Here is a 27,375-nt window from a genome sequence, read left to right as displayed (position 1 = left end):
GCAAACCCTGTTGGGAAATAGAAACTGAAGTTCATAAAGGTATACAGATCCCATGTCACCCAAGACTTTATTGAGAACATCCTCATTCAGTGGTTAAACTATACCTGTCTCCCACCTGATTTTATTATAAAGGTCATTAAAAATGCATTGTCATAAAGTATGCTGATTAAAACCTGGTTATCAAAAAAAGATGAAAACAACAACAACAACCCTGGCTATTACACTAGTTTGGCTTCCAACCCAAGCTCATGTGCCACTTATGTTTGTGAGATCTTGAATAAGTTGACTGACCTCTCTAAACCTCAGTTTCCATATCTGGAATACGGGAAGTATAGTAGTGGCCATGTTATAGGGCTTTTGTAAGGATTAACCAGGACAATACATTCAAAGAACTTTGCACACTGCCTGGCACAAAGCAAGCACTCAGTAAATATTAATTACTCTTCTAGTGATCATTATTACGACTTTGAGAGACATTTAACTTTTGAGCATCTCTGACCTGATTTGAGCTGGAAAATCCTATTGTTATTTTCTCTTCATAATAGACTTTCATGTTCTATCTACCCATCCCCTCCAGGATGTTCCACAGATTTTATTGTTTAGCAAAAACTCCAGGAATATTTTGTGCTATGGCACTCTGGGCCACTTGTGGAGACTGAGAGAAAGTTGGAGGCAGCTTCTTACATGGAAAATAAATTCTTTTATTGAGGAGTTCATAAGTGCCCACAGATATTCACTGAATGTCTCTTGAATGCCAGTAGTAGTCTGCCTTAAGACACGAAGCAAAGGCACTAGCTATGTCTGCACTCTCAAATGGCTCTACTGGCAGTGACCAGAAGAGATGGGCTGAAGCTTCACGGAAGTGACTTTCAAGACAAGACACTCTGGAACTGGAAATCCCAGGCCAGCCAGTTACTTCATTCAGTTCCCTCCCCTTTCCTTCCCTTCTGTTCTATTCTACTTCAACCCATTCAATTTTCTAACATTCACTGAGTACTTTTGTCAGATAAATAAGACATGGCCCTTGCCCTGCAGGAACTCATAATGTAGTGAAGAAGAGATAGATTGTGGGTTAAGGATTACAGGTATAAACAAAATGTCATAGGAGCATAAAGTAACACATTTTTATGATATCCCTGGCTGTTACTTATAAACAGTGTGACCTTGGGCTAGTCCCTTTACTGCTCTGTGCTTCAGTTTCCTCATCTAAAAAATGGGACTCATAATGGTACCTATCACACATGGCTGCTGTGATGATTAAATGAGATAAGGTACAGGTATACCTCAGATATATTGGGGGTTTGGTTCCAGACCACTGCAATAAACAAGAATTGCAGTAAAGTAAGTAATAATCTACTTGCTGGTGGAGGATCTTGCCTTCAATGAAAAAAAAATGCAACATCTGTGAAGCACAATAAAGCAAAGTGCCATAAAATGAGGTATGCCTGTTTGTAGTTGTGACTTGCATAAGGGAGGCTGCTAAATACATGGTAAGTCTAAGATTTTACAGAGCAGGAGACATTTTAACATGAGCTCAAAGGAGAGGTAGAGTTCACTAGTCAGGGAACTAATATCTATTGAGTCCTGGCTAGAAGAATTCACTTTGCTAGATGACAGGTTGATGAACTCACCAGTGTCATTAAAACTATGTTACATTTGAAAAGCATCTGCCCTCCATTTTGCTCACAGTAATGTTATGAAGTTTGGTGGAACTCATATCATTCCCATTAGACAGGAAGGAAAATGGAGGCCTAGAGAATTATATGGACATGGCCCCTCTTATAGTAAGTTACTGGCAGGGCCAGGACTAGCCCTCAGGTCCCCTAACAGCAGGGGTGCTTTCAACCATGCTTTGCTGCATTAGCCAGTGTTTGTAAGAACAGTGACCTTCATAGCTGCCCTCCAGGGAAGAAAGTCTCTGTAGGTATGGAGTGAGAAGTTCTACTTGAGGAAGAGCTGAGGGGCTAAAAGTAAAGAAGAAAAAAAATCCTGAAACACCAATTCAAAAGAACCTATGCACCCTGATGTTCATAGCAGCACCACTTACAATAGCCAAGTGCTAGAAACAGCCTAAGAAGCCATCAGTAAATGAGTGGATCAAAAAGCTATGGTACATTTACATGGTGGAATATTACACAGCAGAAAGAAAGAAGAAGCTCCTACCCTTTGCGACAGCATGGATGGAACTAGAGAGCATTATGCTAAGTGAAGTAAGCCAGATGGTGAAAGACAAATACTATATGATCTCACCTATAAGTGGAACCTAATCAACAAAACAAACAAGCAAGCAAAATATAACCAAACACATTGAAATAAAGAACAAACTGACAGTAACCAGAGGGAAGGGGGAAGGGGGATTATGGAGGAAAAAAGGGAAGGTTTGTCAAGGAACATGTTTAAAGGACACATGGACAAAGCCAAAGGTGAGTAGGATTGAGGGTGGGAGATGGGGATGGGTGTGGTGGGGGGAGTGGTGGGTGGAAAATGGAGACAATTATACTTCAACAACAATAAAAAATTTTAAAAAAAGAAGAAAAAAATCAACAGAAGTTCCTAAAAATGGGCAGCTGCTTCTAATCAACTGCTTGTGCTCCTAAGGCCTCAGAAAGGTAATCTCTGTGGTCACCCTCGAGAACTGTATGTATTCATGGAACATTCAGACCTTTGGACCTCCATCTTGATTCCCTATTACCTGAACAAATAACAAGTTTGCTTTATTTTGGCTGCACTCCACTTGCAGAAGAAAAAGGACAAATCATTAGAAATCCGAGTCAGAATCAAGGACTCTTTTTTAAGCTAGGCCCTATAACCTATGCCTATTTCCATCTACTGCCCTAGATGCCCAGTACTGAGGCTCAGAAGGAGTAGTCATTCAATACATATCAATTGCACACATACTCTGTGGCAGGCACTGTGTTGAATCTGTGATTTGGAGGTTAGGAGGTAAGGTGGGACATGTATGATACCAAGATCAGTAAGACTAAGCAGTCAGGAGCTATAATTAGGTAAACAGGTCCACAATCTCTTTAGATAATCCTGAAATCTATAAAGCTCTTAAAACCAACTACCTTGATGACAAAATTGGACCTTAAACTGATGTGAGGTTTTTCAAAATATCATCTTTATCCACTTAGTGTAAAAATTCAGTTTATTGTAGAAAAATAAAGGTACTCAATTATGGGGTATTTCTGAAGACTCCCTGGGATGTCAGGTAACATATGATATATTCACTATATCATTTTCTAAAATAAGTGAGGTGTAAATTCTTGAATACATCTGGCCCAAACCAAGAGTCCAGATAAGGGATTGTGGACCTGTATAAACAAAGCTAAATGAGAAGATAGCCCAACATCCCATAAAGCAGGATGTGAGAATTTTCTAGGAATCATGAGTAGGAGGAATCTATGATAGGAAGTTCAAAGACAGTAGACACCACTGTGGACCCTAGAAGTTGAGAAATGTCCCTGCTATGTCTTTAAGTTGGGATAGGACAGAGCATTTAGATAAACAGAAAGAGAAAGCAGGGTGGATGGTCCAGGCCAAGGGGAACAATGAGAATGATAGCATCAAGGTAGAAAAGCCCATGTCGTTTTCAGGGGATTGTGAATTGACAATTTTGGCAGAAGGGAGTTAATGGGAGACCAAGCTGAGGGCATCTTCAGAGTGCTTTGAATGACAATGTTAAAGAGGCAACAGGGAGCCAAAGAAGGTTAGAACCTTCTGGCATTGTAAGTCTTATCTAGCAAATCAAGACGCAAGTCTCATCTTTGAAATGCACTTACTAAAGTAGGAACTTTGTTTTAGAGTGATTTAATATTTTAGAAACATTTTCAACAAGAGGTGGACAAAATTTCTGTCAAATAATAAACCACCAAATCCCACCATCCAGAGCTCCTTATATTTCCTGAGCATTCAAGTTAGTCAAAACTTGGTTGGATTTAGTCAGAATCTTTACCTGTGAAGCTCAAGTCATACTAGACTAAAGAACGTTTGTGGGCTATTGATTGTTTTGAATGATCTTTGTTGTCCCTGTTTCCTGATATAATTGTCAGGTAACTCTGGTATGACTGATATAATTATTACCAGATATAAAATAACTGGTAACTCTGATATAATTTTCAATTAACTGACTCCACATACCCTGGGAAATGGGACCGAAACTACTAAAATCCAGGCTGGTGTGGGCCCTATCAGTACAACAGTTGGGGAGAGGGTTCGAGAATGAAAGCCTTTCTGTACTGATCAGGTGGCCAACTCCATCTTGTGGGTTGCTTGGGGAACACATTTAGAGGCCTCCTCCTTCTGGATCTAAAGTTTGAGAATTATAGTGAACGAGCAGGTTCTCTCCCCTGTCTTTTTCAGCTTCATACAACTGAAGTTCTTATTTTTTTTAGGTCTCCAGAATAAAAAGTTCACCAGAACTCTTTTGGAATGACTACATCTTGAATATCTGAGGACAGTAAAAATCCTAAGTTGGTTTCTTTCTTTGTGGGTTTTAATTTAAAAAAAAAATTAAGATTTTATTTATTTATTTTTCAGAGAGAGGGGAAGGGAAGGAGAGAGGGAGAGAAACATGTCAGTTGCCTTTCGCATACCCCCTACTGGCGATGTGGTCCATAATCTAGGCATGTGCCCTGACAGGGAATTGAACTTGCAACCTTTCAGTTCGCAGGCCGGCACTCAATCCATTGAGCCATACCAGCCAGGGCTCTTTGTGGGTTTTAAATTTTAAAAATTGTACAATTCAGCTTGCATAGATAAGCATGTTTTTAAAGATGCATGTGTACATGTGTGTCTTAGGATGATGATACTACTTTCTAGCTCAGGTAGAGTAGCTAACACTCCATTATAATGCATCTCACTGTACAAGGGCCCCTCTTTTGGCAAAATAAATATGCTCCAGAAAAGTTTCACGTGATTTACAATTATGCGAATGCAATTATATTTAAAAATGCCTGAGATCTCAATATTTACATGAATTGAATGCTAAGCCTTCTTTTAATCTAATAACTACTCCCTAATCTATTTTGAAATTTAACATCTCATATACATTAACACATTTAACCACAGTCCAAAACAACAGGGCTCTGAATAATTTAAAATTATTTCACAGTTCTATACATCATATTTTATATTCAAAGTGACTAATTTGACAGCGTGGAATCTTAAAATGCCACATTATTCTCATTCTGGTTTTATTGCTAAGTATACTTTATTTATTGTGTTTTAGTCCTCCAGATGGTTGCTGGTCCACCTGAATTAGACTCCCCTGGGGTGTTTATTAAAATGCAGATTCAGCATGCCTCACTTTTTCAATCAAAGGTTAGCTCAGGAAAAGAAAACTCAGGTCCTTGAGTCCCACCCAGAGTTACTAAATCAGAATCTCTGGGGGTAAGGAGCAGAGCTCTGTATTTTCCACATGCTCAGCAGGTCATTCTTATGCATGCCAAGGTGGGGAAATTACAGGTTTGGAGTTTATATAGTACCTCCCTAATAACCAAAGTATTCAATTAGTAAAAGTGTCCCGTTCCTGGACAAATCTTGATTCTCAGGTGTTTACTGTTTTAGAGGTATGAACTGTAATTGTATCTGTTACAGCATGATCTGACCTATAAACTCAAAATGGACTCTTCTGCTTTTCAATGCGTAATCTTCCCCCTTCACTTCCTTTAATTAAATCCCCCTTAAAATAACAGGAACTATAAGAACAAGTTTTTAAAGGTTAAACTATGGGGCACACTGTCTGTTAACCATGGCTTTCCTATTAACATTTCCAGATAAGCTTTTAGTGAAAAGTGCACACACAGACACACACCCCTATTGCTTCAACTTGCAGCCCTAGCTGAACATCAGATACTCAAATAACAACAATTATGTACCTTCATTCCTTTGTTAATGCATTCCCACCTAGCCACCCACAATCAGATATTCTACAAAGAAGGTTCATAGCCACCCTTTGTAAATAAGAGTAAATACTCTTAAATAACATGGAAAGTGCCTTCCCCTCACCCATGGAGAGTCTGAATCTTGGCTTGAGCCTTATTAGCTCATGAGTCAGAAATATTTCACTAAATGCAGCTTACCTGAAGGACACAAAGTCACACAGACCCTATATATTGCTTTTCCCAGCCACCAAAATTCAACCTTTCCCCCATTTCTGCCCCCACTCCCCGCTTGTGTTTAAAAATAAAATCCAATTCTGCTGACTAGTGGTTTTCTTGCCTCACCACAGGAAGTGGACTGGGTGAGTTTTCACATCACATGTTTAACAGAAGACACAAAGCTGTGTCTGTGGGACACCTGACCTTGGCTAGGGGGAACCCTGCAGGCCAAAGAGCTGCAAAGGGACATCTCTGGGCAGAGTTCAGCTCACGGGAGTCCAGCCCATGTCAGACCCCAGCTTTGCTAGGGTACTTGAGATGGCTGAATGTGGAACTGGTGATCTAGGCCACAGGCACCAGGTTTGATCACTGCTGGCTTGTCAAAGGCATCCATCTTTAATCCCTTTCTCTCTCTTTGCTTCTCCCTCTCATTCCCACCTCTCAAAAGAAAAAAAAAAGAAAAGAAACAAAACACTAACAAAAATATGTCTGACCTCTTTACTATCCTAAAATATTTTTTAAATGAATCATCCTATAATTCCTTCCTGTTCACTAGCAACTACAATTTGGAAGTCATTTGATATTAAAAATATGATCCAACCTTGAGAGGTAAGTTTAGGGGTTTAACAGCAGTGTGTGTAGATCCAAATGAGGTTTTTGTTTCTTTTCATTTTCTTTTCCCCCAGCTTTATTGAGGTATAATTATAAATGAAATTGTATATACTTGAAGTATCCAATGTAACGATTTAATATAAAATGAGGTTTTGTATGTAAAGAGTGCAGCAGCTTCCAAAGTGGATTGCATGCACCCTGGGAGTGAGTAAAACAATCCACTGAGGTAAGGAAAGAAACTATTTGAACTCTTCTTTCTTACTTATTGTTTGACTAAAATAATAAGAAAGGAATTAAGCATCACAGATAGTCAGTAAACAGATTGTCAGTGGCGCCCTCCCTTAGTGTGAATGTCCGGCCACAAAATGAGCTATCCTCTGGGAAGAGGGCAAGTTCCAAGAAGCAGAGGGTTGATGATGGGGCACTTTCCATGTGCCCAGATTGTCTTATCTAATTTTAATTAAATTAGTCTCAAGAAAATGGACAAGTAGTTTAGAAAGCCTCCTTCTGAGAAACCACAAATTGAAGATGACCCTAATAATGTAAGCAGAAGCCAGCAACAAGAATATGGTAGAGGTGACATTTTTAACTCTCAGGGTGAGCTTTTTGTCAGCCACATGGTGAGAACGACATTAAAAAACAAAGATACTAATAGCAATCTAATCATACCTGATAAGAAGTCAGCCAAAAGTATTCGAAATTACCTAGTAGGCTATTTGAAACAAGGATTTATAGTCACTATCTTTAACAACAGACTTCATGTGATGTGCATATCATTCTTTGAAATTTAGATAATGTTAATATGAAAATATTAAAATAATTGTTGATTTTACTCTTATCTAATTTTTATTTTTCTACTTTGTATGTTTTATAAATCACATAATTTATAAATTAATAAATATACTTATTTTAGGAGTAAATATTCCAAGTATTTTTCCTGATAAGAGCGAAGGATCACTTTGGAGATCAGTGCTGTTGGTCACATAGTGTCAGACTGCCAGTGTCCTCAGATTTCAGGTAACATCAGGAGACTTCTATTATATATTGGAAAGCAGATTCCCAGAGAAGAAATGACCTTCACCTAAAGTTAACACTGCTAGTTAGTAACATCTCCAAACCTAGGTCCTAAAGAGTGAGATGACTTCCTCAGGATCACATTGCTAGTTAGGAATGGAGATTCTTAGTCCAGTGCTCTTCTTAATGGGCCCAGAATTGTCTTTGTATATAAATATACAGATATATAAAGAGGGCAAATGAAGCAAACAGTAGAAACTCAAACTGAATAGAAAACCATCAGAGTGGAACCCAAATGTCTATAGCCAGCAACCTACTGAGACCTACCTATGCCTTTTATACTTACAATAACTCCAGGGTAATAACCTCCAACAGTCACATTCTGGGTCCTGGTGGTTGCAGCAAGTCCCACTGTGAGAATTAACACGGACACAATAAGCAAAGTCACGGTGACATAGATGGAGTTTCGTTTCCTCCGATTGAAGGCTCCTGAAAGTACAGAGAAACTGAAATTGCTCATTTCAGCTGGGGAAGGGATGGGCTCAAAGAAAAATCACTAGGAAGGATTTCTTTTCCTATTCCAATTGGTAACTGGGGTTATCTCTGGGGAGTGGAATTATGGGGGAGTTTTAGGTTTCTTTTGGCAATCATCAGGAGCCACATTCACAATAAGAATAAATATTTCCAGTTTGAAAATAAACAACAGAAGAAATCTTACCAGTTACAAAAAAACAAAAAACAAATTTTTGTGCTTTCGACATTCTATACAAGATGTGTCATACTCACTTAGTAGAGAGATGTTTTTTAGGCTAAATTATAAGACATATGATAAATGGGAAGTGTATGTGTGGAAGTAATAAATGAAAATATTTTAAAGCCAATATGTAAGTAAGAAAGGTTTTTTTTTTTCATGAGCTGAAGATACGAAATTTCATTTTCAGTGTAAATATCAGAACCAAGCTAGGAACTGTTTTTTTTTTTCATTTATTTATGACATTTGCCACCTCATGTATAAACTTTAAAATGGTGTGTTGACAAGATTTGTCACATAACAAATATGTGTAATAAAGTAAGGGTTTGGAGGCCATTAGTCCACAAAGATATGTATCAGGGGAGGTAGATGGGGAAGATTATATCTTATACACATATAAGCTTATTTGAGGGTGGCATAAATATAAATGAGAAACCTGTTCTACTCAGTGCTTATCAGATATGATAGTGCAAACCAATATTTTTTCAAAAACAGGCTTATTAAGTCAAATAGAAAAATGATATCTAGACTCGTTTTTTGATTTAATTTTTTTAAAGGAATCGAATGCTGTTGCCTACTCTGCATGTGTTTCTTTGGCCTGGGGAGGGGGTTCTTAACAAAAATACCAGGGATGAGTTACCCTATGAGAGTCTAGTTCTTTAATGAGGAGGATGAAGCAGTAGGAAGCCTTATGCTGGGGTTGCCCACCTAGTGGCTTGACTGTCATTTATGGGTCTAAAGAGGCCACTTGGGTCTGTTCATTGGACCTGGTCATTCATGGAGGCCTCACTGCAGCCTCAGGAAGCAGCTGCCGAATGAAGCCTCCCAGACTGCACCACTGGGAGGGAGGAGATGAAAAAAGGGGGAGAGAAGGAGGAAAAAAAAAACAGCGGAGCTCTGGACACCTGCTGGTGGTGAGAGGGAGGGATGGTTGCTGACCCTGAAGCCCCCAGCATAAATCTCCTCCTATAGGGAAGAAAATCATCAACAGTGCCAGTCTGGTTAGCCTCATCATCTATCTTGTCTTCCCCAGTGCAGTCCCTGCAAGGCTCCAAGGGAGGTGGGAGGGACTGGTGGTATGCCCTGACGTCAGCCTAGAAAGTGAGGGATGTGACTCACCAGGGTCATTTAGACTACGACATTAGTCCAGGATTATTTTACATTGAAATGTAAAAGTGATATGAGCGTTTACAGGCACCCACATGCTAAAGTGCCCTGTTGTACTTGGGGAGGAGAGGTAAGGAAACATGAAATGAGGCTCCTCTCCAGTGGGACCTACACGGGAAAACAGAAGGGCCAGTAGAGACACCTGTGACAGTAGGGCCCTTCTTGTGACTGGGCTATTTGGGATGCAAATGGCAAGCTGACAGGATAAGCGAGCATGGGAGAAGCCAGACTGCAAGTGGTGGGGATGGGGAAAGCAGGATTTATTTCATCTGTTTATCCTTTCTCTTGATTCTGAGGAGCCCTAAATGAATCGCCAAACCATGGTCCCCAAGTCTGTTTGATGATAGATCCTTCTCAGTGAATCTGAGAATTGGTTCCATAGAGGGGTTTTAACCTAAACTTACCAATATCACTTCCCATTCCTGTCTGCCTTTCTGCTTTGTCACTCATACCATCTCTGCCCCAAATTGGCAAAAGAGAGTGAGGGAACATCTGGATACACCACAGGGGTCTTTGTGGCACATGAAAGTGTCTCAACACCTCACATGTAACCTTAGAGACTTAATTGGGGGAGTGTACGTGTGCACAATTTTTCTGATTTTTTTTTGTATCCCTAGCTTGGTCATTTCCCACCAACTGGCTTTTGATTCTATTCACAGCTGCTGGGTCTCTTTTGCAAATATCACTCTAACTCTTAAAAGCACAGGAGACAGGTCACAAAAGTGACTCAGCAAACCACATGGTGTCATTTGAAAATCTATTTTTCCCCCTGCTTTAGAACCTGAATTGAAAACCCAATCAACTGAGAAACCCAGGCAAAGATCCTAGAGCTCCACGATGGCCTTGCCTCTAGATAGATTTACTTTGGGTAAAATTCCTAAGAAAACTGTCCCATTGCTGGGTTTTATATCCATTCTCTCTCCCCTTCTCCTCCTTCATGTCACCCCTTATTTTATAATATAAGCACCACACTTGTGTAAAATGAAATTATTTCTAGTTGTACTTGAGGAGTAGACCATTTTAAGGAATGTTGCAGGGGAATCCTTTTGAAAAGTGAACAATCACCCCTCCATTTATCTTTAATGTCAATTTTACTTAAAAGTCACATCTACATAGAGAAAGACACACCTGTTCTCTGAAGGTGTGGCCCAGGCTCCTAAAAGGCAACTCATTGTGTCTGCTTAGGACGTTTTCCTAGTGGCTTTATTTTGGAAAGATGTAGAATGCTGTTCTTATTAGGGTGCAATTTGGGATCCACCTTAGATGTTCCTGTAAACACAGGAATATCTAATTCCAATTTTGCTTAGTAAATGAACATATCAAAAAGCCTCAGACACCATGAGGTACTTAAATACAGCAGCAGGGACTTGAAAACAGTGCCTATTACAATGTTTGATACCCAGTGAGTAGTCAATACTTGTTGAATAAATACGAGGCAACATCTCAAAATTGCTTCCTTCCTAATAAAAAAGTCCACAGTGGGGATTGTGTGAATAAATAATTCCATAAACATTCATGGAATTGATTTTTTTAAAAATAGAGTACACCTGAGGGCTCCCCAGAACTGAAAGCCTTCTCACCAGCTAGTGTCATAACCCCAATGCCTCTCACTAGCTTGTCTACTAGGTGACCAGCATATTTCAACAACTACCCCTGTAACCGACAGCAGTGGGAGAGTCTGAAATCCCATCATTGGCATTGCCTGCCCTCAACAGCCACCCTGCAGAACTACTGCAGCCCTCCCTCTCTGCAGTGCTCCACCTTCACCCCAGATTTGTGAGGACCAGGATGCTCAGCTCTAGAAGTGCCCAATTATTTGTTGTCCCCACCCTTCCAAATATAACCAGTTTCTCCTTCCTCTGGGTTTCTCCACCCTCACCCCATCATAGTCCCATTCCCCACTCTATACTCCTGCAATACAGTCTCTGAATCTTGGTCCTTCTTTTCCTCTGAAACCTGCCCAAAACTCACTTCCTCCTTCAAGTTTTTCTTGACTAAGCTCACTGTACTGAAATCACTCATTATTTCATGTCTCTATTTCCCTACGTACTTTACTCAATAAGTATATTTTTAATTATAACTGCTACAATTATAATTGTGATTGTAGATATGGCCCACAACCCATCTGATGTCCACCAGTTTCAGGATTTTGTATCCAATGGGAACCAAGATGTGGGTTGCCAGCAGGTAGCATGGTTGTCTGCTCACTTGCGTTTTACCTCGTACATGTTCTTGATTACCCTCTTGATTATAGGGTGTATAATCTGAGTGCAGAGAAGATGGGCTCCCAGTATCCTGTCTTGTGCACTATGTTGTTGATGACCAATTAATTCTCAACGCTGATCTTTTGAACTGATTAGGATTTGCTTACCTTAGTCAGCTTGGCCACACAGGGTCCCAGGAAGTCCCAGCCTTGAACATCCATGGAAAGAGATGGCTGCCCACAGAAGAGCCTCAAGGCTCTGCCAAACTCTCAAATATTTCCTTAAAGGTACTGAAATTACCCCCACTTTGGCAAATCTTTGACCACTGGCAAATTACAAATGTGTTATTTGGAAGGGAAGGAGTGCCCTGATGTAGTAGCAGTACCTTAGCACCTGGGAGCAGTGTTGCTAAAAGGAAGAAGAGGGTACTGGGAGGGGATGAAGGGACGCTGGAGTCAAATTAGCATCTTTCTATTGCCAAGCGCTCGCTCTGATCCAAGCTTTGAACTAATCGCTCATCCCCAGACAGCCAGTAAGCATGCAGCGCAGGCACCTTGGTTCAGTGTATCTGTATTGTTTTCAATTTTATTGGTTTGGCTACGGTTATGTCGTGCCTGTAGGGGGAATCCCCTCAGAAATGCTGACCTTGGAGGCTGAAACACTAACACATCCCCGCCCCCTTCTACTCCCCCATGCAAAGGAGGGTGGCGTTGCCAAAGCTGAGTTAAGTGGGAGTAACTCCTAAGTAGCCTAGAGGCTGATTCAGGCCTGGGCTGCACGGGACCAGCGCCAGGGAACTCCAGGGAGACTCCCTTGTCCAAAATGTGGAAACCCAGGGTTACCACTCCACTCAGGAATTTGCTCGCGCCCTGAGTCTGCAGACTTTCCAAAGAGGGATGCACAGAGCTGACTCCCGAGTCCTTAAGAGATCCATGATTCTTTCCCCGCAGTGTCTGGACGAAGCCCACTCTGTTTCTTGTTGCGCAGACCTTTCAGGAAATGGAAGATTGGCTGAGGACCCCTGGGAGCCTGAGACAGAATCTCTTCATCTTTTTCCCCAACCTACAGAGCAGTGTGGCAAGTAGCGACGTTTTACACCGTGGGCTACTAACCTGTCCACTCCCCCACAGGCGATGGCCCGGCGAAGAGGTCCTGCTTTGCATGTGGTTGCGGTGGCTGCAGGTACGGTGCTGCAGAGCCCTCGCACTCTTCCCCCTTAGCCCTCCGGCGCAGCTGCCTGGCGTTGGGAAGCCAGGGCTGTGTTAGCGCCACAGCTGGTCAAAGTGAGGAGTGCATTGTGTGTGCGTGTATGTGCGTGTGCGTGTGCGTGTTAGGGAGAGAGACCTGGGAGGAGTCTGGTACTGCTGTGTTCTGATTCGGACCCGAGTCCTTGGCCTCATTTGTACCACATTGCAAACAACTAAGCCTTTAAAAAAACATAAGATCAAATTCTTGTACGGAATATGTAAAACCAATAAAAATACGGATCTTTCCACCATCTAAGAGACTGTACTTTCTGGGGTCCCTCTAGTGAACGAATTCTGTTGAGACTGAGTCTTTTGCCAGAAATAGGGAGCTCACAGAGGGGGTGCAACCCTCTCCCTGCCCCTGCTCCTCCCCTTGAGATGTTCCCGCAAATTCTTCAGAGAAAATCTGAGCAGACTGGATGGCATGAATTGAGGATGGAGGGATTTTGCAGAATGCAAAGTATGTTGGCAAGAGAAAATTCGATTTGGTTAAAGTGTATCTTAAGCGAATTTTAATATTAGATGGGATCATGGTTTGACGATCCCCCTCCTGCTCTCCTGGGCTCCAAATTAATTTCTCCGCCCAGTGAAATCATAGGGCTTGGGAAGGTGCCTAACAGTTGAAGAGGACTGGGTTTGTATTTTGTTTGTAACTACTAACAACAGCGTCGAGGGGCAGCCAAGTTGGTGCCGGAGGCAGTTGTCCCCCAGTTTTGATGAGGAAAGGTGTTGAACCAAATCAGGCTAGTGGGTTCCCCCTCCCCCTCTATTCCATCCAGAGAGGGAAAGCGCCACTTCAGAAGATGCGCGGGCTCGCGCTCGCTCTTTCTTTCTCGAGCTCTCACTTGTCCTCCCCCACCCCCACCCTTTCATCCTCACGCATATTATATTTCCTGTATTTGGAGCAGAATAGGAATCAAATTCTAAGAATGTCTATTCTGCCACTTCAGATGGCAGTACTGGGCTGTCTTGAGTGATTCTTCAGGAATTCCCCTCCCGCCAGTCCCCCTCTTTTTTCTCCCACACGCCCATCCCCCAGGGTTGCGCAAACCCCCAAGTCAGCACCCCCCTCATTTCTGCTCTATATTTCAGAGCAGCTTCGACAGAGTTGGGAGGGGGCGAGGTTCCTGCTTCTTCTAATTATCGTTAGTCTTGAGCTTTTAGAAGTGACGCGGACTTTGCAAAGAGGGAGCGTCGAATGGCAAGCGAAGGAGCAGGTTGCAGGGAAGTGTTTTGATCCCCAGACAGCTGGGATTTACCACTGGCTGCAAGTCTGTCGACACACGCACACAAACACACTCACACCGCCACTCTGGCCAGGGAGATTCCGACGCAAACTGGGCGCTCCAATCTCAGCGCGTCCCCCCGCCCGCCCCCGCTGGGCCGCTCCCCTGGGGTTCTGGTTCCTGACCAAGGCGCTGGGGCTTGAGGACCCGCACCTTTGCCCCGCTTCCCGCTCCCAGGCTCTCCAGGTGGTCAAGGCGCTCACAGTCCAGACAGCAGTGCACTTACCCCTTGCTGCCGCCGCCCCTAGAAAAGGCGACGAGACTTACCCATAGAATCAGGCAGGGACATGTCGCTGGACCGCTGCTGAGTCAGGGACTGATGCATGATGAATGCTGCCCCGTTGCCCCGGCCAACGAAGCTGCCACAAGCGCCCCCAGGCTCAGGACGCCCCGCAAAGCATCTTACTCCGCGGCAGCCGCTCCCCGTCTCTTCCAAAGCTGAGAGAGAGAAACTGCCTCTGTTTGCGAGCTGCAGCCCAAGTGCCTCCTCCTCCTCCCTTCCCCTGTTCTTCCTCCCTCCTCTTGTGCCTCTCTCTGCTTCGGGAGGCAACAGCATTGGCGGTCCGAGCAGCGACGTGCGCTTGCGCAAGACCCCCTTCCTCCCCCTCCCCCCAATCCTAGTTACCCACCTCCCAGCCTCCCAATCCAGACAGGGAGCTGTTTTAGCCCCTTGGGGCTAGGGATGCGAAGAGAAAGAAGGGGAGGTTACAGCCTGAGGCTAATTGGCCTTCTATCTAGTTTGGAGAGAGGGTCTTAGGCAACCATCCTGTTCTAGGACTTATAATTGGGGAGTGGGAAGAGTCAGAGGTTCAGAGCTGAGACACACACACATATTTGTGTAGGTTTGGTGTTAGTGCTTCCAGAATGGCATAATGGAGCTGGAGATGATCCAGAGAAGGGCCACTCTATAATCAAGGGGATGGAGGAAGGTGGAGGGGACTGCCATATGAAGATAGATTAAACAAACGCAGACTCTTTAGTCTAGAAAGATGAAAGCTGGGAAGGGATGTGACCAGAGTATAAAATTATGCAGAGGTGGAGAGAGGGAACACAGCCTTATTCACCAGATCTGAGAATTCTAGAACCAACAGCACCCTAAGAGCTAGAAGGAGATTCAGCTAAAACAAATCAGACTCTGCATCAGCACCATAGTTTGTGCTTTTATTGAAGGAGCTTTTGTGTCAAAGATCTCATTTTTCTCATCTTAGCAGCCATGCAAGGCACAAAGAAGAGGTATCAAGAACCCCATTTTATAGATGAAGAACTGGGGTCTTAGAGAAGGGATGAAAATTTCCTGTAGTCAGTCACCCAGCTAGTAAGTAGCAGAGGTGGGATTTGAACTTAGACCTGTTGGATTCCTAGGTCATTGCTCTTCCTGCTAGGGCAGCTGAAAAAAAATATTACTCTATATACCATATTGAAAACCTAAGGAATTCATTATCCCCAAGAGGTGTAAGAGGATGAAAACGGAGTAACTTTGGAAAGAGTAAAAAAGTCATGGCTGAGAGATCCACTGTGGATTGCTAAGGGAAACTGGGATGAGGTGGGAATGTCCTTGATCTTGGATGACAGCCAAGTCCTTCCCCAGCCTGCTCTTCCAGACCCCATTAGGATATTGGCCTGGAAGCACTATGTTGTTGGCCTAGAAAGGTGGTTCTGATAGTCTCAAAACAGCCACAGAACAGGATGAGGCCTTGTTGGAGTGCCCCAAGACATCTGCCTGGTGGCCAGTGGAGGTGGAAGATGAGCAAGGGGATAACAGTGAGCACCAGCTCCTTCTGGAAACTCAGCCCTGTGCATCCCAAGGAACTGACCTGTTTGGAGGCATCCATTCTTTCCTAGCAAGAGCTCCCAGTTTTCAATTGCCAGGTCTCCTTCTAATCACATTTCCCTGATGATGGCTGCAGCCCTTTTTCCATGACTACCACCCTCACCCCACCCCCCACAGACACAAAAAATCCACCTCAGAACCAAGTATAAAACTTTTCTGAGAGTTGATGAAGAAGAGTACTTGGTTTTTCCCACCTCTGGTTTGTTAATCTATTGTGAAGCTTTGTTTTCTTTTGTAGGAAATGAAACCAAGGGCCCTTTCCCTTTCCCATCTTCCAAAGGAAGAAAAGATGCCTCCTGAAGATTAAAAAGAAAGCCCTTTGTAAAGAACTTGGGCATATTCGAGGGACCAGCCTGAACGCTGTGTCAGGTATTATTAGTAGCCCTACACTATAGATGTTTAGAAATCTGTGATATATGTCATAGATAAAGACAAGATACCCACTGTTGTAGAAGTGTGTGTCTTTATCATGCTTGGCCTCTGTGTCAGTCTTCATGAGCTCCACAAAGGCAGAGGTAAATCCCTTACTTACACTCTTGCCATCTTTGTTTTCAGGTCTGTCTACTTATCACTTCTTCTCCCAACTCTAAATATCTCATATATTTAATGTAAAAAACTGGCAATCAGCACTACATTTCCAGGAGCACTTTATAATTACCGTATTTTTCGGACCATAAGACGCGCCTAGGTTTTAGAGGAAAATAGGGGAAAAAATTTGAAGCAAAAATTTATGTCCTTAAAAAACATTTAAGAATGTAAACAACATAATATTTCACCAATGTAAATGTAAACAAAACTCAACAGCAGCATGAACAACCATTATTCCCCCCAAATTTGGGGGGTGCGTCTTACAGTCCGAAAAAATATGGTAACTGATTTTGTTTCTGTGAAAGTAGCCTCAAAGAAAAGAAGGTCTTGTACAGGCTGGGAAAGACTGTTTTACACCTTCTTTAGAGATTTTGACTTCCATATAGCATCCATATAGTTAGAGATCCCTAAAGAAGCCAAATAGAAACTTGTTACCATGCTGGTTTCAAGGGAGAGAATGAGGCCTTTTCATTGTAGAAAGAAGCATATTAGTCATCAACTGACATAGAGGGTGCATGTAATTTGACCTTTACAATCAAAGCCATAAACTAATGAGGTGCCCTTAATGGGGGTGAGTCTTGCTTTATGCAGCATCTCTATTCCTGAATCCTGAGTGAAGATTAAACACTGATTTAGAAATTGCTAGAGGAGCTGGCTATTTAAAAGAACTGCACACTGTATATTTCCTTTGGACTGTCTCTTGAGGTACCTTATGGTACTTGGACCACAGAAAGCTCTCAGTCAAGTTAAAAATGACTTTGAGATCAGTAGCAATGACAATAGCAGCAGCTGCAGTGGCTCAGAGAGTAGTAGGAGTCTTCTCCCCAGAGATGATGTGCTTGTTTAGACAGAAGAGCTCTGATAAGGGGAGGGACTAAAATGGCAACTTGGGGAAATAAACTTACTTGTCAACCAAGCCTGACACAGAGATCCCCTGTCCTCCAAAAGAAAGTTAATTTTAACTCAGGGTGAGTCGGACAATTAAAAAGCAGAGGCAATTTGTTCATGAGCTCCATTCTGATTTTATTCAAAACACATGTGGATTTGGTACATTAATAGACTCATAGCAAAACTGGCCAATAGGCAAGCCACCTAGATGAAAGAACAGGTTTTTCATGCCAGTGAAGGCTACTATAAAACTACTTGGCTAGTTTCTGATTAAAAAAAAACCCAGAAATATTAAAATGGCTTAAAATAAATTCTTCCACTTCAAGCTTAATCAAGCTTATAGTGTTGCCCTAGGTTGAGGCTTCTCTTCGTCTTCTTCAAACCAATGATGAGAGCACTCCCCAGAAGCCTTCAGATCACTAGAAAAATGCCAGATGGCATTCTGTCACTAACACATTCACCCTGGGAATATCCATAGCACTCAGGCTATTTTGATGATCAATTTGATTAGTTAAATTACCAAAGTACCTTCCTGATTCCCAATTTTGGGCTGTGGGTCAGAGAGATGATGTCTACATGGATACATACATGTACATACATATTTTAAATGGTGGCCACACAAGTATACATACACACATCCCAGCCATTCTCTCTTCACCCTAACTATCACCACTCACCTCTCAGCTCTCAGACTTGAATTGACCAAGGATATAAAGGAAGCTTCAGAATAATGGAGCACCTTAAAGAGTCTAAACACCCTAATTGAGGTTGGCATTGTGCCTACTTGACTTCCTTAGGTTAATGCCTGGTACCCAATGCCCACACAACAAACAGCTGAATTTTCATTGAAGAGAACAATGATTGATGGTGTGATTTCAGCCAGATAGCTTGACTGGTTCTCATTGTCAGCTGGTAATTTTCTTTAGGTACTAGGAAAATAACCGTAGCATCAGGGAACAAAACTGGTACTTGTCTTTGCTTTCTTATTTTCTTCTTATTCTGCAACCGGCTTCAGTTACCAAACACCATGTCATAAATGTTTCCAGTTCCGATAAAAAAATTTTGATGACATGATTTTAAATGAATGGAGCATCATTTCTTAACCATTCCCTATTATTGAATATGTTAAAGGTTTTTAAATTTTCAACATTATAAATAGCACAATGAGCTAGATTTTGGAATCTTTATTACCATTTAATGCAATATTGTGGTGGAATTATTAATTCAAAAATTCCAAATATATTTTTCTAATTAAAACATTTTTCAACATGTATATAATTAAGTTTCTTAAGTGTAAATATTGATGCTTTTTTAAATCCTCACTTGAGGACGTTTTTTCATTGCTTTTAGAGAGAGAGGAAGAGAGAGAGAAACATCGATGGGTTGCCTGTCCTATGTGTTGCCACCAGGAATCGAATCCAAAGTTCGTTTGCTTGTTTTTATATAGCTGTCCAAATTTCTTTAATGATCACTACATACTAGGCACTTAAAATAGTTGGTGAATATATGATACTTTTAATATACTGTTTTTTTCTGCTTATGAAAAATAACATGATACTGTAAAACTTCCCCAAACCACAGAGGTATACAAAGCAGCGAGTTATCCTCTCCCATATAATTCTCCTCCCCAGAGATAACAACAATTTTTCTCCATAAATGCTTTTGTTTATTTGTTTTGAGAGTTAATTACTCTTTTTAAAAGGTAAACTTTTTCAGTAATTAAATATATCTTTGTTAAACATTGTAAATTGCATTTAATCCCTTTCAAATACACTATATCAAACTCCACTGTAAATCAATCAAACTCAACAGTAGTTCATTGTTGCACAATAAAATCCCCTTCAATTTACACTACAATACCTACCTAGCTCTCATGGGCAGGGAATTAAAACTGCATCTTGTTTATGATCACTAATGCATGAGGAAGAGAATCAGGAGAATTTCACAAAAAATGAATATAAAGAAATCATTCTGACTTCAAAGCGCACTGTTTGCAAACATTAACAAAAACATCAAAATGATACAGGTATACATACTTCTAATAAATTCTTCATAGGCAAGTTCTGAAGAACAATCTGTTTCTTACTACAGAAAGTAGGTAGTTTCTTTTAAAGATCAAAGTCTTTTTTATTTTTTTATAGAATTTCACATTTTCCTAATTTGAAGGCATAAAACATCAACAGAGAACAATAATGCATGTAGAAATGAATACACTAGGGGAATCTTGATATTCAAAAAGGCTAGATAATGCTTTTTTGAATTTTAGAACAAATACAACAGAGGTTAATAATCACAAATGTTGCCCTGACCAGTGTAACTCAGTTGGTTGGGCGTTGTCCAGCAAAACAAAAGGTCACAGTTTCAATTTCCGGTCAGGGCACATGCCTGGGTTTCAGGTTCAGTCCCTTTGGGGGTGGAGGGCACATTGAAGAGGCAACCAATCGATGTTTCTTTGTCACATCAATGTTTCTCTCCCTCTCTTTCTCCCTCCCTTCCCCTCTCTCTAAAAATACAAACAAATATTTTTTTTAAATAATCACAAAGATTAAGGTTAGAATAAGGTCAGTCAATGCATAAACACAATGAACATATTTTATACAGTAAACTATTTATTGAAATACGATTTATACAGAAAACTTCACTATATGTATACTTTTTAATAAGGATACAAAGGCAGGAGATGAGGACAAGTGACCTTAAGCCCACGGGAATGGGTTGGGAGATCACTAAAGGTGTCTCACAATTTAGATGGCCTGATTTACCTGCCAGAGATGGCAGTTGGTGATGACAGGATTCAGTTAAGCTATAACTGTCCTGTTTCTTTCCTCTAATTAATTAGAGCTCAGTACATCCTTTCTTTACTTCCATCAAAAAACATTCATTAAACATCTAATTAGATGTGGCATTTTCACAGGCTGGGTATGTACGTGTGTGTGTATGTGTGCCCAACTGCTTGGTTCATGTCTGGACTAGAGAGGATTTCTGTGTTCAGTAGTTTCTGGGAATCAATAGATTTGCTCCCAGTTCAAACTGCTCCACAGATCCTGTAAAAATGTTTACATTCTGTGACCTAGTAATTCCACTTCTGGGAATCTGTGCTTAGGAAAGAGAAATCTGGGCTAAGATTTATGTGCAAGGATGTCCATGGCAATGTTATTTATAATATGGATAAAAATTGGAACCCCCCGAAGTGCTCCAAATCAGGGGAATGATTAACTAGATGACACCGCAGCCATAAGCTGCATATATTATATACAGCTATTACAATCGTGTTTTCAAGTGGCAAGGACATAGAAATATCCATAATGAGTGAAAAATCAGGCTAAGAATTGCATATATAGTTTGATCTCAATTTTGTTTAAAATTGCATATATATGCAGAGAAAAAATGAGTAGAAGCAGTCATAAAATATTCACTGTAGTTACCATGGGAAGTGGAATTATGGTGACTACATTCCTCTTTATATTTTTCTGTATCTTTCAAATATATTTCATGAGCATGTATTATTATTAAAACTAGCAATCTCCCCAAATTCTATTTCATAAATAAACAAGTGAATGTTTCATTAATTCTACTCTGTTCTCCCTGAGGGCTGCTCAAGACCTGTCTCTCTGTCTCTCTGTCTCTGTCTGTCTCTGTCTCTGTCTCTGTATCTCTTTCTGTCTCTCTCTCTCTCTCTCACACACACACACACACACACACACACACACACACACACAGCTCTGCTTTCAGTCTTCCTTGCCTGAATGTAATTTTCAGGCAATATTTCACCTCTCAAGGGAATTTGTGTTTTTCTTTCATTGTGTAATTAAAGCTTGTTGGTTCTGGCGGGTGGGCAAGTACTTTTTCTGGTCCAGCTCTTTCTATGCCCCTGGAATTACACCGGTAGGGGGCTGTCTACTCTGTGGATTCAGCTTTCTGGGAAACTGACTTGTCTGGAAAGATAAGGGAACTCTGCGTGTGGTGGGATGGGGGAACTTGAGAGAAAGACAGTATATAGAAAGGAATGAAATGAGCAACTTGGTTTATTGGAGATAATCCTTTGGTGAGATTTTATTTCAGTGTCTTGCTGTTTAAAAAGAAACACCTGCATTGCAATTCAGTTGGACCTGTAAGAAGTTCTGCAGAAGGTGAAATGCATCTAACTCCATGCCCACTCCTCAGCTCTGCCCAGGTACCCAGAATCCTGCTATAACGAAGAGGAGGTTGTTCAATAAAGGCAGCTGTGCTTTAACAAACAGCCAACAATTATAAAAGTAAAATGTGCATCTAAATTTCAAACTATATAGAAGCATATAATTTAAAATGTACAAGTTTTTCCCTCCCCAATCTCACTTCTCAGAGGTAACTTCTATTAAAATTCTGGTATACATTTCCCCATACTTTCCCACTTTTCTTATGCATATACAAATATGTTCATACACACAGAATTATATAGTGAGGTATTGAACAAAAATGTAACCAAACTATAAATATTATCCTGTAACTTACCTTTCTAAAAACCCAATACTGTTTCATGGGTATATTTCCATGTCAGTATATATAGATTTTTTAATATAATTTTTTAGCAGCTGCATACAATTCCATTGTGTAAATGTTTCAGAATTATTTAATCAAGCCACCATGGTTGAACATTTAATTTAGTTCATTTTTCATAGTTACAAACAATACTGCAATAAACATCCCTGTACACATACCATGGAGTCAATTTAAGGGAAAATCTTTCCATCCACTGTGCATTATCTAACCATTTGCAACTACTTTCCTGGACTCTCAAGAACAGTTTTTAATGGCTATGCCAAATGTTCTGTAGCGTCCTGAATGGTCCAATGCATCTTTTCCAATTAAGTTGCAGTCTACTACACACTGCATTTTAAATGACATTATGCTTTAAGGACAGGGTACTGTCTTACATTACTGATACAGTGTTATAATGCTCTTATATTCACTCAAATGCCCTGGAATTGAATGGGTGCCACCTGAAGAGAGTGGGCCGCCAGAGGCTTACAGTACACATCAAGGGCAGCCAAACCCAGGAGAACAAAAATGTGTGAGCTTCCTGCCTCCACTGACATCCAGCATCTCTCGACCACTTCTGGCAAGAAGGCTCAACTTGAGATAAGGCACTTTATTTTCCATCTACCAGTTTTGGGAAGGGAAATAGGGGAACACTAATACTAATATCTGAATTGAAGGAGATCAGGCTGATTTCCACCCCTCTTGCCAACTTATCTTCCCCTCCCCCCTTTACCCAGGTGCTCATTGTCCCCACCAATCTTCCTGGCTGTTTTCAGGCCCTTGCTCTGACACCCTCCTTGGAGGTGACGTCAGCCATTGCCTGTACTCCCATCAAAACAAACCTGTTTTTAGAATTCTCATTTGCCAGTATTCATTTGTGTAGTGTGACAGAGAGTGCTTAAGGCTTGGCATCAGGAGACCAATTTTTAGCCCTAGGCCTTTGACCAAATCAATTAATCTCTCTGAGCCTACATTATGACATCTGCAAAATGGGGATAATAATAATAACTTCTTCAGAGGGTTGATGTAAAAATGAAATAAGATAGCATGTGAGAAAGTACATTGAAAGCAAGGAGCCCTGGATAGTGTGGCTCAGTTGGTTGGAGCATCGTCCTGTAGACTGAAAGGTCACAGATTTGATTCCAGGTCAGGACACATACCAGGTTGTGTGTTCGATTCCTGGTCAGGTTGCACATGGGTGGCAACAGATATCTCTCTCTCCCTCCCTCCCTTCCTTCGTCTCTCTCTATAAGCAGTGGAAAAAAAATGTCCTCAGGTGAGGATGAAAAAAATCAAGGAAAAGTGCTCTGTGGTTGTAAAATTTCATGATTATTTATGGATTCTTTCTTCCAGATAAACTTGTTTTATTTTATTTTGTTTAAACTGGATTTCTGGGGACCACAATAGTTTAACTTGGAGGAGTGATTATTAGAGTGAAAATGTCAGGCAGTGGAGCAAACTAGTGGGGAAGCTATTCTGAGATGGGGAAACCCTTCTAGAACTTCAAGTCCACATATGTAGGGGGTGGCTGGCACCACCAAGACAGAAGGCTGGCCAGAGTCCCCCAGGCAAAATTGTCAGAGAAATCTGTTACCCTTTTTATGTCTAGGGAAGATAAAGATCAGCTGGAAGGGGGCAAGAACAGTATAGATTTCTATGGGCTGGCCCAAGGACCTGTCCTCCCTAAGGAGATGTGTTCTAGCAACTGTTTGATATATTTTTAAAGGTCAGAGAGGTTTTGGCTCTATAGGATGGAGTGGCTGTGACACCTGATTAATGTCTGTCCAGTACTTTCCAGAATGAAATTTAATCAGCAGAATGATTGCAGCAAGCAGCTGCCTGGAGGAAAACTATCCTGTTCTAATGGTGGCTTGTTTGATGTGTTGGCGTTGTAGTGGGGCACGTACATTATTAGTTCAGACCGGGGGGCCCCAACTAGGACACTGGATCAACCAGTAAGGAAATGCAGCAAACGCCAGCATCCCCTGTATGGCTCTGTGTGGGGTCATCACTGTCAGATTGTCAGTTCCTCCTTACTCCAAGGACCTTTATTGTCAGCCTCCCTCCCACCCCAGGGTCTTCCCTGTTAGTTCCTTTGACTCCCCTCCTATCATCATTATCTATTCCCTGAGTCCCCTCAAATCTACCACTCTTAGTAACCACTCCCCCAGCTTCAAGGCCTTCAATGACAGCTTCTTCCAATACAATTACACATACATTCCCCTTTCCCCTCACAGGTGTCCTCAAGGCTTAAGTGAAATAAAAAATTGCCTCTCCTCACAAAATGACTAGAGTCCCCTAGTCTAATGAATCCTTCTTGGCCTATTTTTCCATCAGAAACACAGGAGTTATTATACTGACTTGCAGAAATTCTGTACTTGCATCATACTCTTTAACAGGTAGAACATACAACAGAGACCTAAGTGACTGCCATGTACCATTACTGAAATGACATGGTGTGTTTTATATTCAAGCTATGTTGGGCCTTCCTCACTGTGATCTGTGTTTTGAGATGTTTCCTAGTAGTGGAGATATAGGTTGAATAATCTAGTCACATTTTCTTGCTGATTTTTATTTCCGTAGTACGAAAAACTTTCACCTAAGCCTGCCAGAGTGTACCCCAGGATCACCACAAGGATATGACCCAGGATGAGGGCATTGCTTGGAATTATTAAGGCCCAAGATTATAGTGTAAAGGATAATCTTTGAGGACCAAAAGGAGAAAAATGGATATAGCTGCAACAACTCTCTCTAAACTCAAATAAAATGCTGAGCAGTCTCTTCTCTGTAGGCAGCTGAAAATACTTCAGGACTCCTAGGTTTTGTCTGAGGCACCAACCCACAGCCATATGTATAAGATAAATCTGAATCCAGGAAAAACAAAAAAGTGAACAGTGTTGTGAATGTGTGTGGGAGGGCCTAGAGGTGGAATTGAACCAGAGAGTGTAGAGATGGTATTCAAAGTTAGGAAACACCTTGAATGGTATAGAACTATCACTGAGCACTTGCTATGTGCCAGGTCCTAGAAATAAATAAGATTCAGTTATTTGGGAGAGAGAAATTTATAAAAAAGATAGGACTGAGGAATTCCTAACTAACCCAGGCAGAAGGAATAGGGGGAAGTGGTGTCTGATTTAACTGTTAAAAGATTTACCCATTTATTCATTAATTCTCTAGGATATAAGTTCTGTGAGGTCAGGGACTGTGTTTTGTTCACTGTTGTAGGTTTAATGCCTTAGAATAATACATGAAATATGGTAAGAGCTTAATAGTTACTGATTAAATGGGTATATGCCCACTATATGCCAAGCACTGTGCTAAGCACTTGGGATACATGGGGAAAGGGTGATGGAATCAAGGAAGGTTTCTCTAGGTTTCTGGCTCAAACACAAGGACTGGCGTTAATTCTTTAAGTGCTTAGTAGAATTCATCAGTAAAGCTCTCTATTTTGGGATGGGTTTTTTCTTTGGTGGGAATATTTGATTAATTGCTGACTCAATCACTTTACTTGCATAGGCCTGTTCAGGCTTTTTATATCTTCTTGAGTCAGTTTTTGTAACTTGTGTCTTTCTAGAAATTTGTCCATTTAATCTAGGTTATCTAATTTGTAGACATATAAATAGTATGTTTTATATAGTATTCCTTTAAAATTTTTCTTTTGTAAGGTTGGTATTAATGACCCCAAGTTTTATTGTTGAATTGTCTATTTCTCTCTGAAATTCTGTCAGTTTTCGTTTCATGTATATGAGGGAGGGGTATGTGTTTTCTGTTTTGTATATATTTATTATGGTTACATCTCCTTCTCTGACTTATTGACCTTATCATCATTATAAAATATCCTTCTTCACCTCTAGTAACAATTTTTTTCTTAAAGTTTATTTTGTCTGATATGAGTATATCCAATTACTATTTTCAAGATACAGTTAACCCTTGAACAACACAGGTTTGAACTGCATGAGTCCACTTATATGCGGATTTTTAAAATGTATTTTATTGATTATGCTATTACAGTTGTCCCATTTCCCCCTTCTCCCCCCTCCACCCTGTACCCCCTCTCCCACCCACGTTCCCCCCTTTAGTTCATGTCCATGTGTCATACTTGTGAGTTCTTTAGCTTCTACATTTCCCGTACTATTCTTGCCCTCCCCCTATTTTCAACCTACATTCTATGCTACTTATTCTCTATACCTTTTCCCCCCCTCTCCTCCTCCCACCCCCCCCTGCTGCTAGCCCTCCATGTGCCCTCCATTTCTGTGGCTCTGTTCCTGTTCTAGTTGTTTACTTAGTTTCTTTTGGTTTGCTTTAGGTGTGGTTGTTCATAATTGTGAGTTTGCTGTCCTTTTACTATACATGTCTTTTTCTTTATCTTCTTTTTCTTAGATAAGTCCCTTTAGCATTTCATAAAATAAGGGCTTGGTGATGATGAACTCCTTTAACTTGACCTTATCTGAAAAGCACTTTATCTTCCCTTCCATTCTAAATGAGAGCTTTGCTGGATAGAGCAATCTGGGATGTAGGTCCTTGTCTTTCATGACTTGGAATATTTCTTTCCATCCCCTTCTTGCCTGTAAGGTCTCTTTGGAGAAATCAGCTGACAGTCTGATGGGAACTCCTTTGTAGGTTACTGTCCCCTTATCTCTTGCTGCTTCTAGGATTCTCTCCTTCGTTTTTACCTTGGCCAATGTAATTATGATGTGCCTTGGTGTGTTTCTTCTTGGGTCCAACTTCTTTGGGGCTCTCTGAGCTTCTTGGATTTCTTGGAAGACTGTTCCCTTTGCCAGATTGGGGAAGTTCTCCTTTATTATTTGTTCAAATACGTGCTCCATCTGTTGCTTTTCTCCTTCCCATTCTGGTACCCCTATAATTCGGATGTTGGAGTGTTTAAAGATGTCCTGGATGCTCTTAAGCTTTTCCTTGATTTTTTGAATTCTTATTTCATCATGCTTTCCTGCTTGGTTGATTCTATCTTCCTTCTGGTCCACTGTACTGTTTTGAGACTCAGATTCCTTCCTTTCACTATGGGCTCTCCTCCGCATATCTTCCTGCATCTCTTTTATGGTAACCTGCATCCTTTCATCTAAATTGAGCCCAAAATCAACCAATTCCGTGAGCTTTCTGATCATCAGTGTTTTGAACTGTGCATCTGATAGATTGGTTATTTCTTGGTC

The 27,375-nt window shown here is 41.1% G+C and overlaps 1 protein-coding gene across 3 annotated transcripts in view; it reads right to left on the bottom strand.

Moving 5' to 3' along the window:
- Positions 1-27,375, bottom strand: part of TMEM255A (transmembrane protein 255A) — a 103,009-nt gene that overhangs the window by 34,840 nt on the left and 40,794 nt on the right. For 2 of the 3 annotated variants that reach the window (XM_045852231.1, XM_045852229.1), the window contains exons 2-3: positions 14,650-14,820; positions 8,074-8,216 (exon numbers count right to left, since the gene is read on the bottom strand). In XM_045852231.1, the coding sequence (XP_045708187.1) occupies positions 8,074-8,216; positions 14,650-14,707 (201 nt within the window). In that variant the 5' untranslated portion in view covers positions 14,708-14,820. The remainder of the gene's footprint in view (positions 1-8,073; positions 8,217-14,649; positions 14,821-27,375) is intronic. The other variant, XM_045852230.1, reaches the window with a different exon arrangement.

The sequence above is a fragment of the Phyllostomus hastatus genome, unplaced genomic scaffold (assembly GCF_019186645.2).
Source record: "Phyllostomus hastatus isolate PE091 unplaced genomic scaffold, TTU_PhHast_1.1 phas_contig_90, whole genome shotgun sequence".
Classification (NCBI taxonomy): Eukaryota; Metazoa; Chordata; class Mammalia; order Chiroptera; family Phyllostomidae; genus Phyllostomus; species Phyllostomus hastatus.
The sequence above is the reverse complement of the archived record's forward strand: the minus strand, read 5'-3'. Positions and strand labels throughout refer to the sequence as shown.